The sequence below is a fragment of the Alligator mississippiensis genome, chromosome 8 (assembly GCF_030867095.1).
Source record: "Alligator mississippiensis isolate rAllMis1 chromosome 8, rAllMis1, whole genome shotgun sequence".
NCBI lineage: Eukaryota > Metazoa > Chordata > Crocodylia > Alligatoridae > Alligator > Alligator mississippiensis.
In genome coordinates this window covers 55,699,886-55,715,417 of record NC_081831.1, presented here as the reverse complement: position 1 = coordinate 55,715,417, position 15,532 = coordinate 55,699,886, and the positions used below count along the sequence as shown (strand labels likewise).

The following is a 15,532-nucleotide window of genomic DNA, read 5'->3' as shown; positions in this document are numbered from 1 at the left end:
TAAACTTTCCCTGCTGCAACTTGAGACCATTGCTCCTTATTCTGCTACCTGCCACCACTGAGAACAGTCCAGCTCTATCCTCTTTGGAACCACCCTTCTGGTAGTTAAAGGCTGCTATTAAATCCCCTCTCAGGCTTCTCTTCTGCAGACTAAATAAACCCAGTTCCTAAAGCCTCTTTTCAGAAGTCACGTGCCCCAGCACTCAAACCATATTCATTGTTCTCTGCCGGACTCTATCAAACTTGATCACATGCTTTCTATAGTGGGGGGCCCCAAAACTGGACATGGTACTCTAGATGTGGCCTCACCAATGAGAATAGAGTGGAATAATCACTTTCCTCAATCTGCTGGGAATGCTCCAATTTATGCAGCCCAGTATGCCGTTGGCCTTCTTGCAACAAGGGCACACGACTGACTCACTCACATCCAGTTTATTGTCCACAGCAACCCCCAGGTCCTTTTCTGCAGAGCTGCTGCTTAGCCAGTCAATCCCCAGGCTGTAGATTCTTCCGTCCTGAGTGCAGGACTTTGCACTTGTGCTTGCTGAACCTAATGAGATTTCTTTGGACCCAATCCTCCAATTTGTCTAGGTCACTAGCCCTAGAATCCTAGCCCTACCCTCCAGTGCATCTACCACACCCTCCCTCCCCCCTGCCCCCCCCCCGGTTTGGTGTCATCTATGAACTTGCAAGGGATGCAATCCATCCCATCTTCCAGATTGTTAATGAAGCTATTGAACAAAAGCAGCCCCACAACTGGCCCCTGGGGTGCTTCACTTAATACCTGCTGCAAGCTAGACATTGAGCCATTGATTACTACCCATTGAGACCAACAATCCAGCCAGTTCATCCAAACCATACTTCCTCAGCTTGCTTGCAAGAATGCTGTGGGAGTTGATATCAAAAGCCTTGCTAAAGCCAAGGTATACTATATCCACTGCTTTCCACAGAGCTAGTTATCTCACCATAGAAAGCAACCAGGTTGGTGAGGCATGACTTGCCTCCATGCTGACTGTTCCTAATCAACTTCTCAAAGTGCATAAATATGGATTATTTGAGGACCTGGCTCCATGATTTTTCCAGGGACTGAGGTGAGGCTGACTCTGAGGTGAAGCTGATGGTCACTCTGCAGCCGTGCACGGAGTGGCAGGGAGATGTGCCCATGGCTGGAACCATCCAGGAATTGCAAGACAGGTCTAGCTGTGGGAGAATGCCCCTAATCACATCCCATAAATCAGATGATTGGCAGGATGAGCCATTCCCCCACAACTTGAGCATGGAGCTATAGGAGAATGCCTCCATACTCAGTGCACAGACTCAAGGTAACACAGATCTGTTCAGCAGCAACAGGGTTCCTCCAGGGTTCCCTGACAGCTACGCTTGTGCAGGCTAACAGGGAGCCAGTACTCTCCTGGAGAATGGAGGATTGTAGGATACAGTGGATATCCCATTATTGGGAAAAATATACAGCCTTTCAGGCTGGTGTGCAAGAAAAGAGATGTTCCTCATTTAAAAATGCCCTCATTTTTGCATGAAAGAGCCAGGTCTCTTTTACAAAAATGAATGGATGTACGTGCTCTGTTTGTGCTAGGAGAAAGGCTTTTCTCCCAGCACAAATATAACGTCTATCCACAGCACGTATCTGGTGCTGCCAACTCCATTACTGAGGTTTCTGCTCAGGACACTTTCAGGAGCACATCCAATGCAACAAAGACTTTAAAACAGACAAGTTGTTGGTATTCTGTTCTCTTCCAACTTTTGAGTCCATCCTCTTCTTAATGGTCTCAACTTTTCTACTCAAAATCTAGACAAACGTGTCTTTCAGATTAGACTAATTCAGACTGAGGTTTTCAAATACCCTTCCATAATTTGTTTTAAAGTGCTCAAAATAGATTTTAAACAAAAGGCAAATCAGTGTAATTAAAATAAGGATAGATTCTCCATTATGCTGGATAAATGTCCAATACATGAGCTTGAGAGGGGAAGGTTCCCCGAGAGAATAACTAAACTATTCAAAGTACTAAGAGAACTTTGTTCAGTTATCTTAAAATCTTCAATGAATTGGGATGTTGTAGGACTGCACACAAGGCTATAATAATCCTAAACCCTCTACTGTGCCACCACTTCAGCCCTGTTAGCACCAGAATCTTAAGTGAGAAAACATGAACAGGAGAACCATAATGGAAAGCCATGGGCTCAAGTTCTCCACAGTAGTCCCATTGTGGGAAAGCCTTTGGGATTTAACGTCAAAGCAAGCAAGGAACAATCAGTGGCAACCGGCACTTATACAATAGAGGGTATCTGAAAAGCACAGAGTGACTGATCAGTATCAGTCATGAGAAAAATTCACTGAGAAGGCAATGGTATGGTTATTTACTAGAGATGCTAAAAACAAGTATGGTTGTGAATGTGATGAGCTTTGCTCATGATGTGTAAATAGATAGGTAGTTACCCATTTTACCTATTTGTAAAGATAATGTAGCTATTCCTCCCTTATAAAAATTAATACAACAATATATTTTACTTATATGCATACCGGAAAAATGTAGTTAAACAAGTTATGCACAACACAGGTCCCAATCTTAATTAATTATAGTGATCTGCATATAACTTAAGTATATAAACATAAGTATACAAGAACTTTCCTTCCCAGTCTATTTTATAGCCTAATTTTACTCTATGAACTGCATAGCTGATGAAACTGACTAGAGCCCATTCCAGGTCTTCTGAAGCAGCCTTCACCTCACTAGGTCCTATCAATGTCAAGGCTAATATTAGAGGCCTAAGACACTCTGAGAAACAAGATAACAAGCCTTAAAGAAGTGCAAAAAACCTTATCCTTGCTATTGCTGTAATTAATGAGCATTGTTTTTATTGTGTTGGATAAATACATAACTTTTTCAGTCTCCATGCTACATACTTAAACTGGGTACAGTACAAATCACTGACATTCTACTAGATTGTAATGAGTGTATCCTGGGGTCAAACCAATACCTTATTTTAAATTACCATTTCCTTACAGAGATTGCATTACAAAACTTATTTCAAACTTATAGGACTGTCATATGATCTTACAACAGCCTAGACCTATCCAGTCCCCCCCCCCCGCGTATCATGTATCTAAATATCTGGTTGTCTAAATTGGAGACTGTTTATTTATGTAAAGTAGGGTAACCAAAACATCAGCAGAGAAAATATAATTTGAAATACCAGAAAAAGATTTCAGGCGCATATTAAAAATTCCAGGGAACAATAAAAAAATTAGGAGTTATTGATTTTTTTAATTCTCTTTTTAATCTGATCTCTGATGTGCAACTTCATAATTCACATCTATAATATTCAGGTTAGTTTTCCATGATATATTTTAAAAACTGTATTAGTATCTGGAATTGATTTTTCCTAACACTATACTTACATAAGATAAACATAAAATAAAGTACTTACACCACTCCCGGCATATCGAACAATAAATAATAGATTCTCCTGACAGGACTTTGATGACCTGGCAAAGCCCGAATGCTTTCAGCCAAAATCATATGAAACCATAAATCACTCTTTATTTTATAGAATATTTCAAAATGGATTCCTGCTTTCTACCTTGAAAGTCATTTCATGTGTTATTTATAACCAGAGAAGACCCGAATGGAAAGAAAATTGCATAGAACTAGAAAATTTACTGTGACTGCTTTTATAAAGAATAACTTCTTTTTAGGAAAAAAAAATGAGAATTACTGGCAGACTTGTGAATACAACTACCTTTTAGAGAGCAACATCCTTTATTTTATAACTTAAACAGCAGCTAACACAGGCCTTCTGCAATATCCTAGATACACTTAAGCAATGCTAAAAATTGAGGTATAATCCAACCAACTAAAGACATTCAAAGTTAAGGATGACACCGCATTCTTAACTTATGCTTTTGCAATAAAATGCACAACAATGTTAGACTCCTTTGCACTTGCAATGATTCCTGCCATAAATTCAACCTTATTAAAATGTTCCGTCTATGAATTTTCCTTTTTAATCACGGTTTGAAGACAAAGCGCTGTCATTAAGCGTAAAATCTGGATACTTGACAGTGCCATTCTCATATAAATGCTTTCAAGAAAACAGTTGTATGCTGTTGTTTAGAAGGTACTCTTTAACTCAGCAATTACAATGCCACACATCCCCCTATAATAAGCAGAGCTACTATTATAATGCTTAAAGGCTAAGCCTGCAAGCACTTCTGAATGTCAAGAGTACAAGTAAAGTGTTTGCAATAGGATGCCCTCCAAAATTGGACATTACATTCTATTAGAGCTTACTACATATCTCTTTTTTAAAGAGAAAATTTGATCAAATGTCAGTACTAGCATATGGATTACTGATATGTATGGCATCAGTATATCGGGGTTTGAGGGGGAGGAGGGGAAGGTTGTTACTGGGTAACTCAGCCAAAATAAAGCCATATACCATTTTCAAACTGCAAGATGTGAAAGCTCATGAAAAGGTAAAAGAGCTACGACAAAAATGGAACTCCAAAAAATACTTCTTGTATCTTCATTTCAAAAACTCAAAATTCAATATACAGTTAGCAGTTTTGTATCCTGTTATACCTGCAGTTATAAGGAAATGGGGGTTATATTTACTCTCACTCTGGTACTAAAAGCTTTGTTGGTTATTTAGACCTAGCATACAGTCAATAAGTAGCCCTGGCATTCCTGTGCTAACAGAGCTAGTTTAATAGAGCCTCTGTTTTAAAAAATGCATATGTAAACTAAGGTAATAGAAGCCAATTCCTTCAGAAAACATAAACACAAATTTCTATGTTACCAGGCAAATATGAAAACATTATTTTTGAAGCTATGTGAAAGATAAAAAAAAAAAGAGGTATAAGATGAAGCACTGATGACCAAATTTACCACAAGGTTCCATTTTCCCTACACTCACCAGGACAAATAGGTTAAATGAGCCTAAATTCAGGCTTACCACTTAACCTGATAACTAAAATCAACAGATGTACACTACGTATAAATCAAAAACAGAAGACCATGAAATAATAGAAGGACTTAACAACTGACTTTTAATTCATGTTTTCAGCAATATGTTAAAAAGTTCTTACATATCCATATTTTTGATAATTACACAGCAATGGCTTCATTAAATACTGGTTACAAGACAGAAAGAAAAGTCCAAAAATAAAGCTAAAACAATACAGGCAGTCCTGAGACTTACAACACAATAACAATCATATTAATTTGGAAAGACTTCTTTGAGGTGACTTTGCTGGACTTTTTGAAGGATTCTTAGCTGGAGTCTTCTCAGGAGTCTTGGCTGCAGGTTTTTCCGGAGTCTTGTCTGCTTTCTTAAAGGCAGTCTCCAAGGAAGTTTGGACAGATGTTCTCCAGGGAGACGAGCGACGCAGCAAACTTGTTCTTTGGCATGGCATGGTGTCAGATCAAGCGTTGTAAAGTCAAAACTGATATCAGAAAGTTGAAACAGGGTGTCAATTTATAAACGCTGCAAGTGCGAAACATTGTAACTCAAAATGTTGTAAGTCATGGACTGCCTGTATCTTATAATACATCTTTTGCAATGCCCTCTTTTAGAGGGACATTGCAGAAAGAGACTGGCATAAAAGTTCAGCTGCTAGATATGTTTTCATACCTATGTATGTAGTATGTATGTATGCATGCATGTATGCTGACATCCATATGTTATATATTAGCAAATATGAAAATATGAAAAAATAATATTTTCCATGTAATGTTTTAAATAAAAAATATTTTCACATCTGTTACATTACAGTGCTTTGAAATGCAGGTGCAAAGACAAAAAAAATGCAATCTTTAAGCCAACTAAACTTCTATACTCTTGTTTCACAGGCCTAATCTATAAAAATGAAATCACAACAGCTTATAATTTAGTTTATACAATTATTTAAAATATTAGTTGAATCTAAAAAACAACTAACTATAGAATCCTTTTAGTATTTGAAGTGCTAATCCCCTCGTAGCATTCACATACAAGCACACAAGTTTGATAATTACTTTATGCTAAAACTTCAATCATATGATTTAAGGTTAGAGAGACTACAAAGTTACCTAATACAGTACAACCTTTTGCCTAACATTGGTTACACAGGTGTATCATGTCATTTCTACATGAAGCCCAATAACTTATGAGAAACAAAAGCCTGTTTCAGACAGAGATCCAACCTTGATTTAAAGTGTAAAATGACAGAGAATTTGCCACACTCCTCTTAAACTGTTCCAATATTAAATAACCCCATTAAAATGATCTCCTTCCCTGCTCCAAATGGTCACATGAACAAAAATACTACATAAAAGAGATTGATTATAAATTGTGTGAGAAGAGATTGATTTAGAAGGAATGTTTAAAACCAAAAAGAAAACTACATCAGTAAACATTGTAGAGATGAGACAGAGGATATGACAAATTCAATTTTTGATGCAAGAGCTATCAAAGCAAACAGAATTCTCAAAGTCAACTGAAACTGAGACTATTTTCTCCAAAAAACTTTACATCTCAGTGAAAACTCTCAGACCTTCATTAACTCAGATCTTGATTATTTTCACTCCTCTACAAATCTATATCATACCCCTTCGAGGCATTTAAAGAACACATCTACTAAGGTCTTCCTGAAATTCTGTTGAGTATACTACCTTGTTCACTTGAATCCTACCTATGACTCTTCCCCCTGCTTTCCACATCAGGCTGCACTCTTTAAGGCCTTTCAAAACTTTTACAACTTCTTGGAATCTTTGTTTTATACATCTTCCAAAGCAGGGCAAACGCTGATCTCACTCACTCAACAATCTGTATACCTCCTTCAGTCCACATTTCCATACAAACACTAAACAGAGAGCAGTATACTCTCCCTCTTTTTCAATATACCTTTTGTACAAGCCAACCCACTCATGATGAATACTGTGGAACATTTGGGGCTAGCTGATTTTTGTTTAAGGAAATACTTGCAGAGTTTAGAACCTCTTTGGTTCAACACAAAGCTAACTTAAATAGATTTTTCCTTACTATTGTCCTCCCTGTTTTGCAATTGTTTCTTGTAGTTCTTCTGGAAAAAATAGCAATTAATAAGATCTTGTTTTATTTTTATCTGAAGAGATACAAAGGGAGATTTTTTTTGTATTTGATTGTACTTTTACATTTTTGTAGAAACAACTAAACAGAGTTTAGAAATTAAGCAGGGACTACCTTCTCCTTAATGGCAGGTCAGCATATCACTGAAAACATAGCCTTTGCCTAAAAACTACATCAAATTCTAATTCACTTACAAAAAACCCATAACCCTTGGAAAAAAGTGCTACAAAATTCCCTACTTACTCATCTATGTACTGTCAGAGCCTGTTTTCAAACAGTCTAATCATTTCTATTTAGGAGAAATGCCTTTTTACAACCAAAAGGAAATAGAAACATCTAAACACATCACCTTAGACACAGAAAAATGTAAAACAAATTATTTGCCATGTGTAGAAGGTTAATAGTTGCTCCTGTGTATTGGGGTTTTATAGTAAGCATTAGAATACGATGGGGAGCAAACATAATTGATTTGAATTAATTATTATTAAATCCAGATTTGTTGAAGTATTGTTAAACTTCAGGAGATATCTCCTAAAGCTCAAGAATTTAGCATGATAACATAGGAGGACCTGTAGAGAGATTGGCTGGTGCTTGATTTACATGCAGGTGCTAGCATCTTTCTGAAACTCTTCTTCTAAAGTGGTAATTTTCCTTCTCTGGAGATCGAGCATAAGAGAGTCAGACTTTCCTTCACTATCAAACTTGGGCATTAGAAAGCACTGGTCATACTTATCAGTCATTCAGATTTTTAAAAAAAATTTCTACCACATCTCAGACTGAAAAAGGGAGAGATCTTGTTACTTTGGGCTAAAAATCAGAAAAGTTAACAGGTTAAATCCTGACAGCAAAACTCTTCCTTAAAAAAAGGAAATAAGCAAAGCTGAATCTAACCATGACATAGTAATTCTACAACAGCACGATTCTCCATGGGAAGACATCAGGGAAATGATGGGTGCAGAGATACAAGTATACATAGGAATATTGATTATCTGTATAATAACTTATTCATGATGCCTCAAGATGATGGATTTAATTTTACTAATGTACCCATCTCTTCCTGACTACATTAGTCAGATAGAAACTGTATGCATTCCTTTAAACAAAACCGGTTAACTTTTCTGCTTTTATATGTGTATAGCAGAAAAGATTTTCAAAGTCAAAGCATCTGCTGCACATATATTTGCAGGTATCCAATCTAAGTGAAAGGGAAGCTAGCTAAAGTAAGCATCATCCAACTGGCTATTTCCCCTATATACTTTATATATCTACATGCATTAGTTGCCATAGAATGAGAAAAATTATGAGCTGTCAATCCTTAGGTTTCAAAGCATAAACTTTTATAGAAAAGTTAACAAAAGGAGCTAGCTGGAGAGCAGTGGGGTAACGGGGGGGGGCAAATTATTTTTTTGCACCTTATGTTAGAACAGTGGTTCTCAACCATTTTAGACTCCCAGAACCCCTGGAAAAATGTCAGCTCTTACCTTCCACTATTTTTTGCCTACAGAAAAATAATAGAACAGTTTTTCTGTTGCAAAGAACTCAGAGAGCCCACATCTATGGATTCATATCTGAAATCTCTGGGTTTTTCTTGTGAATCATCACACTGGCACACCTCAGAGCTCTAACATTGTGTGGCGCCCTGAAGAACCATTAAAAGGATCTCAAGGCACCCTGGTTCAGAATCACTGGGTACATCTGCACGAGATGCTTGCTGCACATTAACCTAATAACTCTGCACAGTAGCATCACGGCAAAAAACCATGCTATCATGTGCAGTGTTATTAGGATAATGCACAGTAAGCATCACTAAATAACTGTACCAGTGTTAGTGCGCAGTAACTTTAGTTACTGCACATTCAGTTAATACTTCATTAAATGTAGTACTAAGTTAAATGTGCAGTATTTAAGGCTCATTTATGAACATGTAGATGCACCCACTGTGTAAGATGCATCCAGTAGCAATCACTGTCAGAAACAGGATGTTGATTTCAACAGAAAACAGGTATGAACTGACGACATAAACACCCTCCCTGTATATAAGAGACTTGAATCTGTTTTAGGTTTGTCAACAGCACTAAACTCACAAATATTTTCAACATTTTACTTCTGAAATATTTTTATAACTTAAGGTAGGTGTATTGATTGATTAGTTGAATTTTCCTTTAAGAGGGTAAGCTCATTAAATATATAGACTACTCAACAGTGTAACTAGGGCAGGGTAAACTGAGAAGATGCCCTAAGCACTGTTTTGGCAGGGAGAATGAAGGGGAATATCAACTTTTGTTGCAGCCACACAGTCACAGGAGCACCAGTGGCAGCCGGAAATTGCTGCTGCCCCAGCCACCTGGCTGCTTTGTTATGCCTCAATGAAACTGCACAGCTCTAACCTGGAAGTTACACTGTCTGTATTTGTTCAACATTTGAATTCTCTGCTTATTTTTGCTAGGCAGTATATATTATAACACTTTTTTTTCTCTGAAATTAAAGAAAATCTAGTAAGAACTTGAAAGTAGTTGGTAGTTAATAGCCAGATATATTATGTCTAAAACCTACAGACTCAATTCTAGAATTTTTTAAAACTTTTCTGACTAGTTCAATCTAACAAAAATGGTCAGCTTGAAGGGAAAACTAATAGCTATGCAGTTTGTTTCCTCCCCTTGTCTATATGCATGTAATCATGAAAAGATAAAACTCCATTTAAATTACACAGGTTTATAATGTTTTACTGGGGTTAAATCAATACATACATTCCCAATTTAACCCATCCCCCTGTCTAACATTGATATGACTTCAAAAATTATTTTTTTGCTTTATTTTATACTTCAGATATGTAAATGTGATAGTTTAGTGGTGCTCAATATTCTAGCCTCACAGGCCAGATGGCGGGAACATGGCCAGAGCCCATGTGCCGTCAGTGCATGGGGTCAGTCCACAGGCATGATTCTGTGCACCCATCCACCAGACCCAACCATGGAGTAACCCTGTTCACCCATGTGATCTGATATCTGGAGCCATGTCAGCCAGCCTACAGGTCTGCAAATGTGAAGGAGGAAGAACGGTGGCAGAATTAATTGCCACAACTCTGGAAGCCACAGCAACTGACATGACCACTTCTCCCTCAAACTAAATTTTCAGATTTATGGAGGGTTCTGGCAGGCTGGATGAAAAGGCCTCTCAGTCCAGAGGTTGAGCACCACTATGACAGTTTATTCAAAGTATGTGAAAAAGTTTCTGAACTAAAGGAAATGTTTTGATGCATTCCTGGACGATAAATAAATATTCAGCAAGAAATGAATATGCTTTTGATATAAACTCCTATGATCTCCTCTCACTCCCTCTCTTGAGCAATAGTGCCCTCACTGGTAACTGAATGGGCACGGAAACAATTACAGCTCCGTTATTAGGTTTCTATCCTGCATGGCAGGGTATGGAAAAATACTAGAGGTCTCTTAATTTACCCAAAGATGTTAAGTTAGTAAAACAGCATTGATGGTCACCAGTGGGGAAGCATGTCCAGATTTTACTATTTTTGCAAGTCCCAGAATAAATCAAGAAACTTCTGAACAATAATATCTGTCCAGTGCAACAGGACAGTGTTTTTTCACTAAACTTTTTCAACAGCATATATGCTAAGTCATATATTCCACTGATTCAAATCTATTTTATGCATGCAAATCAAGTTAGCAAGTTAACACAGACAACTATAACTGCATATTTCATAAAGAAAATGAAAACTACACAAGAAAGTCATCATTCTGCAATCAAATACTCTGTGCAGATCCAGGGAGGTCCTCAAAGGTGCCAGGTGGCAGCCTCCCTCCAAACTGTCATTCCCAAAACAGCTGCTTTGCTGGGCCCTGGGGCAGTCTCCAGCCTCCGACTGGGGCCCAATGTGGAAAATGCAAATTAATGAATGTCACAAAGTGCACTGATGTGACAGACAGACATTTTTTAAAAAATATAATTTGTGTCTGAGGCCAAATTAGCCAAAACTAATTCCAAATCCAAGAGTCCAGAACCATAAGTGGCCCTACTACCGGCAAACATCCTCCACCAGCACCTGGGGCTTCAGATGTTTCCAAAACCTTTGGTGGGCATCCTACTTGCAGGCTCAAGCCCGGAGGCTTGGGGCTCAGATGCTCCCGAGTTTTGCCTGCCCTTAGCCATAAGGCCCTTGGAGCAAGCAAGGGAGGAGACTCCCATTTCCATAAACTAGGCTTAAAGCCACTGCACCTCAGAGGTACTGAACCATGCCAGAAGGGCAGTTCTCCTGTGAAGCGGTTCAGGAAGACTGCCTTTTTGGACACCGATACGTGGTATTTCCCCTGCCAGGTTAAGAAGCCACTACATTTGATCCAAGCCTTCAAGAGACAGACATTTTGTGGCAAAAAAAGGATTAAGTAATAACTACAAACATTTCCCTGGGATCATCTGTAAGAGCAGCTTCAACAAAGCTGCTCTCACCACAAAGATCTGTGAAGCAAAAATCAACTTAAACAAGTCTACTGAGGTCAGACAATTGGACAAGAAACAGCCTCATTTGTAAGGAGTGTTCAGGCTGTCCGTTCAGTCTCTATGTTGCAGTGTGTTCCAATAAAATACGGAATATGATACTCCACCCTGCCGTCCTGTCCTCCCCAAACTGAAGGCATTTCCTGTCTCCGAGTGAAATCTCAAGTGGGTGAGGGGGAAGGGGAAGGGCAGTTACCAACATTTACTAGGTGTCCTGAAGAAACTCTTGTTAACTAAAACCTCATTCTAAAACCCACTGGTAAGGCGCCAGGGCAACATCTGAATGCGCGTAGGAGGAGCAGATGCGTCAGAGCGAGACGGCGGCAGCAGTTGCCTTACACAGTCCGCCAGCTCTCGGCTTGCTGGGGGTTGCTCAGCGTTACAAGCCCAACCCCCGGCAGGTCGCAGCCTCCCTCCAAACAGCCATTCCCAAAACAGCGGCTCTGCCGGACCCTGGAGCGATCTGTCTGGCCCTGTGGGCACGGGTCCGGCCCCGCTCCTGCAGCCCCGCGCTCGCCCCCAGCCCCGGCACCCGGCGCGCTCCCCCCCTCGTGCCCCGCGGCGCAGGCGGAAGCCGCGGCCCGGCCCCGAGGGGGTGCCTCCCGTACCGGTTCCTATCACCGCCACGTCAAACTCGGAGGGCAGGTTGTCCGCCATCTTGAGGGGGGAGTCATGTGACTGCTGCTGGCGGAAGTGAGCCGTCTGCTCCTGTGCCGGCTCCTGGCGGAAGCTGGGTCCCGGTGCATTATGGGGGTGCTCGGGCGCTGTGCTCCGCTTCGCGGGGGAGACATTGAGGGCTGCTGTGTGGCCGTGTGAGGTTGCACCAGTTGATGCCACCAGATCACTGACCCGGCGGATCTGGCTCCGGGTGACGCGGCGGGGACCTCCCCGGAGCATCACTCTGTGTTGCACTGATGGCCTCCGGGGCGGCCTCTTACAGACCGACTCGTGCCGCGGGGCAGGAGCCCGAGGTGCCCGTCGCCTCCCGCAGCCCCTGCCTCCGAGCCCGTCACTCCGGGGCCGCCCCTAGCCCGTGTCCGCGTGGAAGCCTGACGGCCTCAGCGCGGGCGATGGCTGTTGGGGGTCCCCTCACTGCTTTTATTCTGGGAAGAGGCGGATTAAGGTGCACTGGGGCCCTGGGCAGGCACAAAATTGGAGGCCCCCTCACCCCGTGGGAGCTGGGCTGCGGGGGAGGCTGGGTGGACCCCGCTGGGCTGGGGGGGAGCATGCCCACCACTTCTCCCTGCTACAGTCGAGTGTACACACGGGTGCACACAGATACAGGTACTTACTCTCTACACTCTGTACATGGACACACACACACACACTCGATCACATGGAGGCAACGCTCCACCCGTTGCCCCCACCCTGCACGAGCCACCTGTGGCTGTCTTGCTCCCTATCCCTGGCCTCTGTTACATTTACTTTCAGGGAGCTGCTGCCCAGCTGTCCCGTGCAGCCATGCAGATGCGGAGGGCTAGGCTGGGCTGGGCTGGGTGGGGAGCACCACGCCATGTCTCCATGGGCAGGCAGCAGCACTGTGCTGCCCACAAAAGCGCAGCATGGCACAGCCCTGTCCCAACTGCCCCCCTGCTAGGTGGAGCACAGCTCTCCCAGTCCTGCTTTGCGCCCTCCCCCCCAGACACCCTGCCACCCAGTCTGCCCTCACTCCCCCAGGCACAGCACAGCTCTTGTGGCCCATCCCCAGCCCTGCCCCCCCTCCCTCCAGCCCCATTTGTGGAGGGGTCCCTCTTCCAGCTCCCAGGGAAGCAAATGTGAAAGCTGCCATTTTAAACTTGGCGCCAAGAAAGGGCGCCATGTTTAAAACTCAGGCTTTCATTTCCCTGCTGATAAGGATCCTGGTATCCCAAATTGGTAGAAGCCCCTGGGCTCATGCCCAGCTTGCCTGTTCATTAATCTGCCTATACCTGGAAACTTCACTCTTTTTTTTTTTCCTTTGTTTTTTTTTTTAAGGAATTTTTTTGGGGTTCCAAGCCAAATCAGCCAAATCCATTTAAAATCTGAGTCATTCAAGAACCATATGTGGCCCTACTACCAGCAAGCATCCTCCACCCCCACCTGGAGCTTCAGATGCTTCCACATCTTTTGGGGGGAATCCTACATGTAAGCCCAAGCCTGGAGGCTTGGGGTTTAGATGCCCACAAGTTTTGCTTGCCTTCAACTGTATGGCCACAGAAGCAAGCTAAGGAGGAGTCTCCCATTTCCATAAAGTTGGCATATAGCTGAGATCTTCCCATTGGAAGTGAAAGTGGGAGGCTATCATTATCTCAGTCAGGGTACTACCCCCTGCAACTAGGAAAACCACATTAGTTGTCATGGTATTTCCCAAGCCAGGAAGTACACTTGAACTGAGAGAGGGAGCTGAGAATTGCCCAGTCCAGGCTCCATGTGTGAGGACAGGACTGCACTAAGGACAACAGACTTCTCTTCCCCACTGCAAGAGCCAAGTACCCAGGTACAGGAACGTGCTCACTTCAAGTACACAGATGAGCTGCAGCCAGTCGCCTTTTACAGTCTGCTTGTTTCATTTCTTTGCATGGGCCCAGTATGGAGGAATAACTTCAGGGACATTGCTTTACTCCTTTGATTTGCCATGTGTGCCCTACAGACTTCCTTTACCTGCTCAAGTGTAGAAAAGGCCTGCTATGCCTGTGAATAGGCCAGTTGTAGGCACACAGTCTTTTTCCCCTGGCTTGTGTACTGAACAAACGTGCTGAACTCCAGAATGTTGCAAAACAGTCAATGCTGCTGCTTCTGAGTCCATTATAAATTCTTTTCAGTGGTGTATTATGTTTTAACTGAATAAAGTATATGCTAGGCTGAAGTTTAGGTGGTGGGTTTTTTAAAATCTGATTGCTTTATTGTATTAGAGAATAAAACAGGGGAAAAAGATGCCCTTAGTTTCATGTAGTGTATTTTATACCCATATATGGCATTTAAAATTGACTTTCATTAAACTAAGATTTTGCAAGCAACTAGTCTGCGCTATTGGCCAGAGCCCTTAAATACTTTTTCAAGATGCAAATAAATACAACCACAATCTTTTGTGTATAAAAACAGTTTATTTTAAGCATATATTAATTTCTTATTTGGAAATGTCATTAAAAGTTTTTAAGATGTTAAATCCTTTAGATGAGTCAGCTGTTGAACATATAGCACACATGCACACACACATCCCCAACACTGTTAACAACAGCCTTTCTGGAGCCACTAAGATCTACCATGTACAGGCTAACATTTAGTTTCATTAATCTCTCAGTACAGATGATTCACAGTTAATTTGCTATTTGTATTAAATATACTGACACCTTTAGGGAAGAAACCTGCTGGAGCTTTGTCCCTGCCTAATATGCATATTCACAGGGCAACTTTTTCACAAATGGACTTTGAAACAAAGGCGAACCCTACCATCCTTTGCCTCCCCCGTGCAAGATGAAGTTTCTTTTTTACCTGCGAGAACTTTTACAGTCTTTGAACTCTCTGCCTGATGAAGGGTGTTTTGGACTCAAAAGCTTGCAAAGAAAATTATTTTTGCTATTATTTAGTTGGTCTAATAAAAGATACCACCTTTAACCCAAGAGTTTTGTCTGCCTCTTAAAAGCTGTCAAATACTCAGACATCCCTAAATATTTTTAACCTTTGGAGGAAGGGAAGCAATGAATCTTCAGGGAGAGTAAAAACCTATTAAATTCCATTTTCTAACTAACATGTCTCTTCTACACAGCCTAAGGTCCCAACTTTGCAAACTGTCCATATTACACAGCCAGGGACAATCCATGGGCTATTCTGTTTACATTAAATTAATAGTTACAGTGGTATACCCCATCCATTTTAGTATTTATTATCATAACTTACCCTCCTTTGACATCAGCCAAGTAAAACACAATTTTTTACAT

At 41.3% G+C, this 15,532-nt stretch overlaps 1 protein-coding gene across 1 annotated transcript in view; it reads right to left on the bottom strand.

The window, feature by feature from the left end:
- Positions 1 to 12,317, bottom strand: part of CHM (CHM Rab escort protein) — a 156,439-nt gene extending 144,122 nt beyond the window's left edge. Inside the window, exon 1 of the mRNA XM_014607267.2 lies at positions 12,224 to 12,317. Within this exon, the coding sequence (XP_014462753.1) occupies positions 12,224 to 12,272 (49 nt within the window). The 5' untranslated portion in view covers positions 12,273 to 12,317. The remainder of the gene's footprint in view (positions 1 to 12,223) is intronic.
- Between the last annotated feature and the right edge of the window lie 3,215 nt (positions 12,318 to 15,532).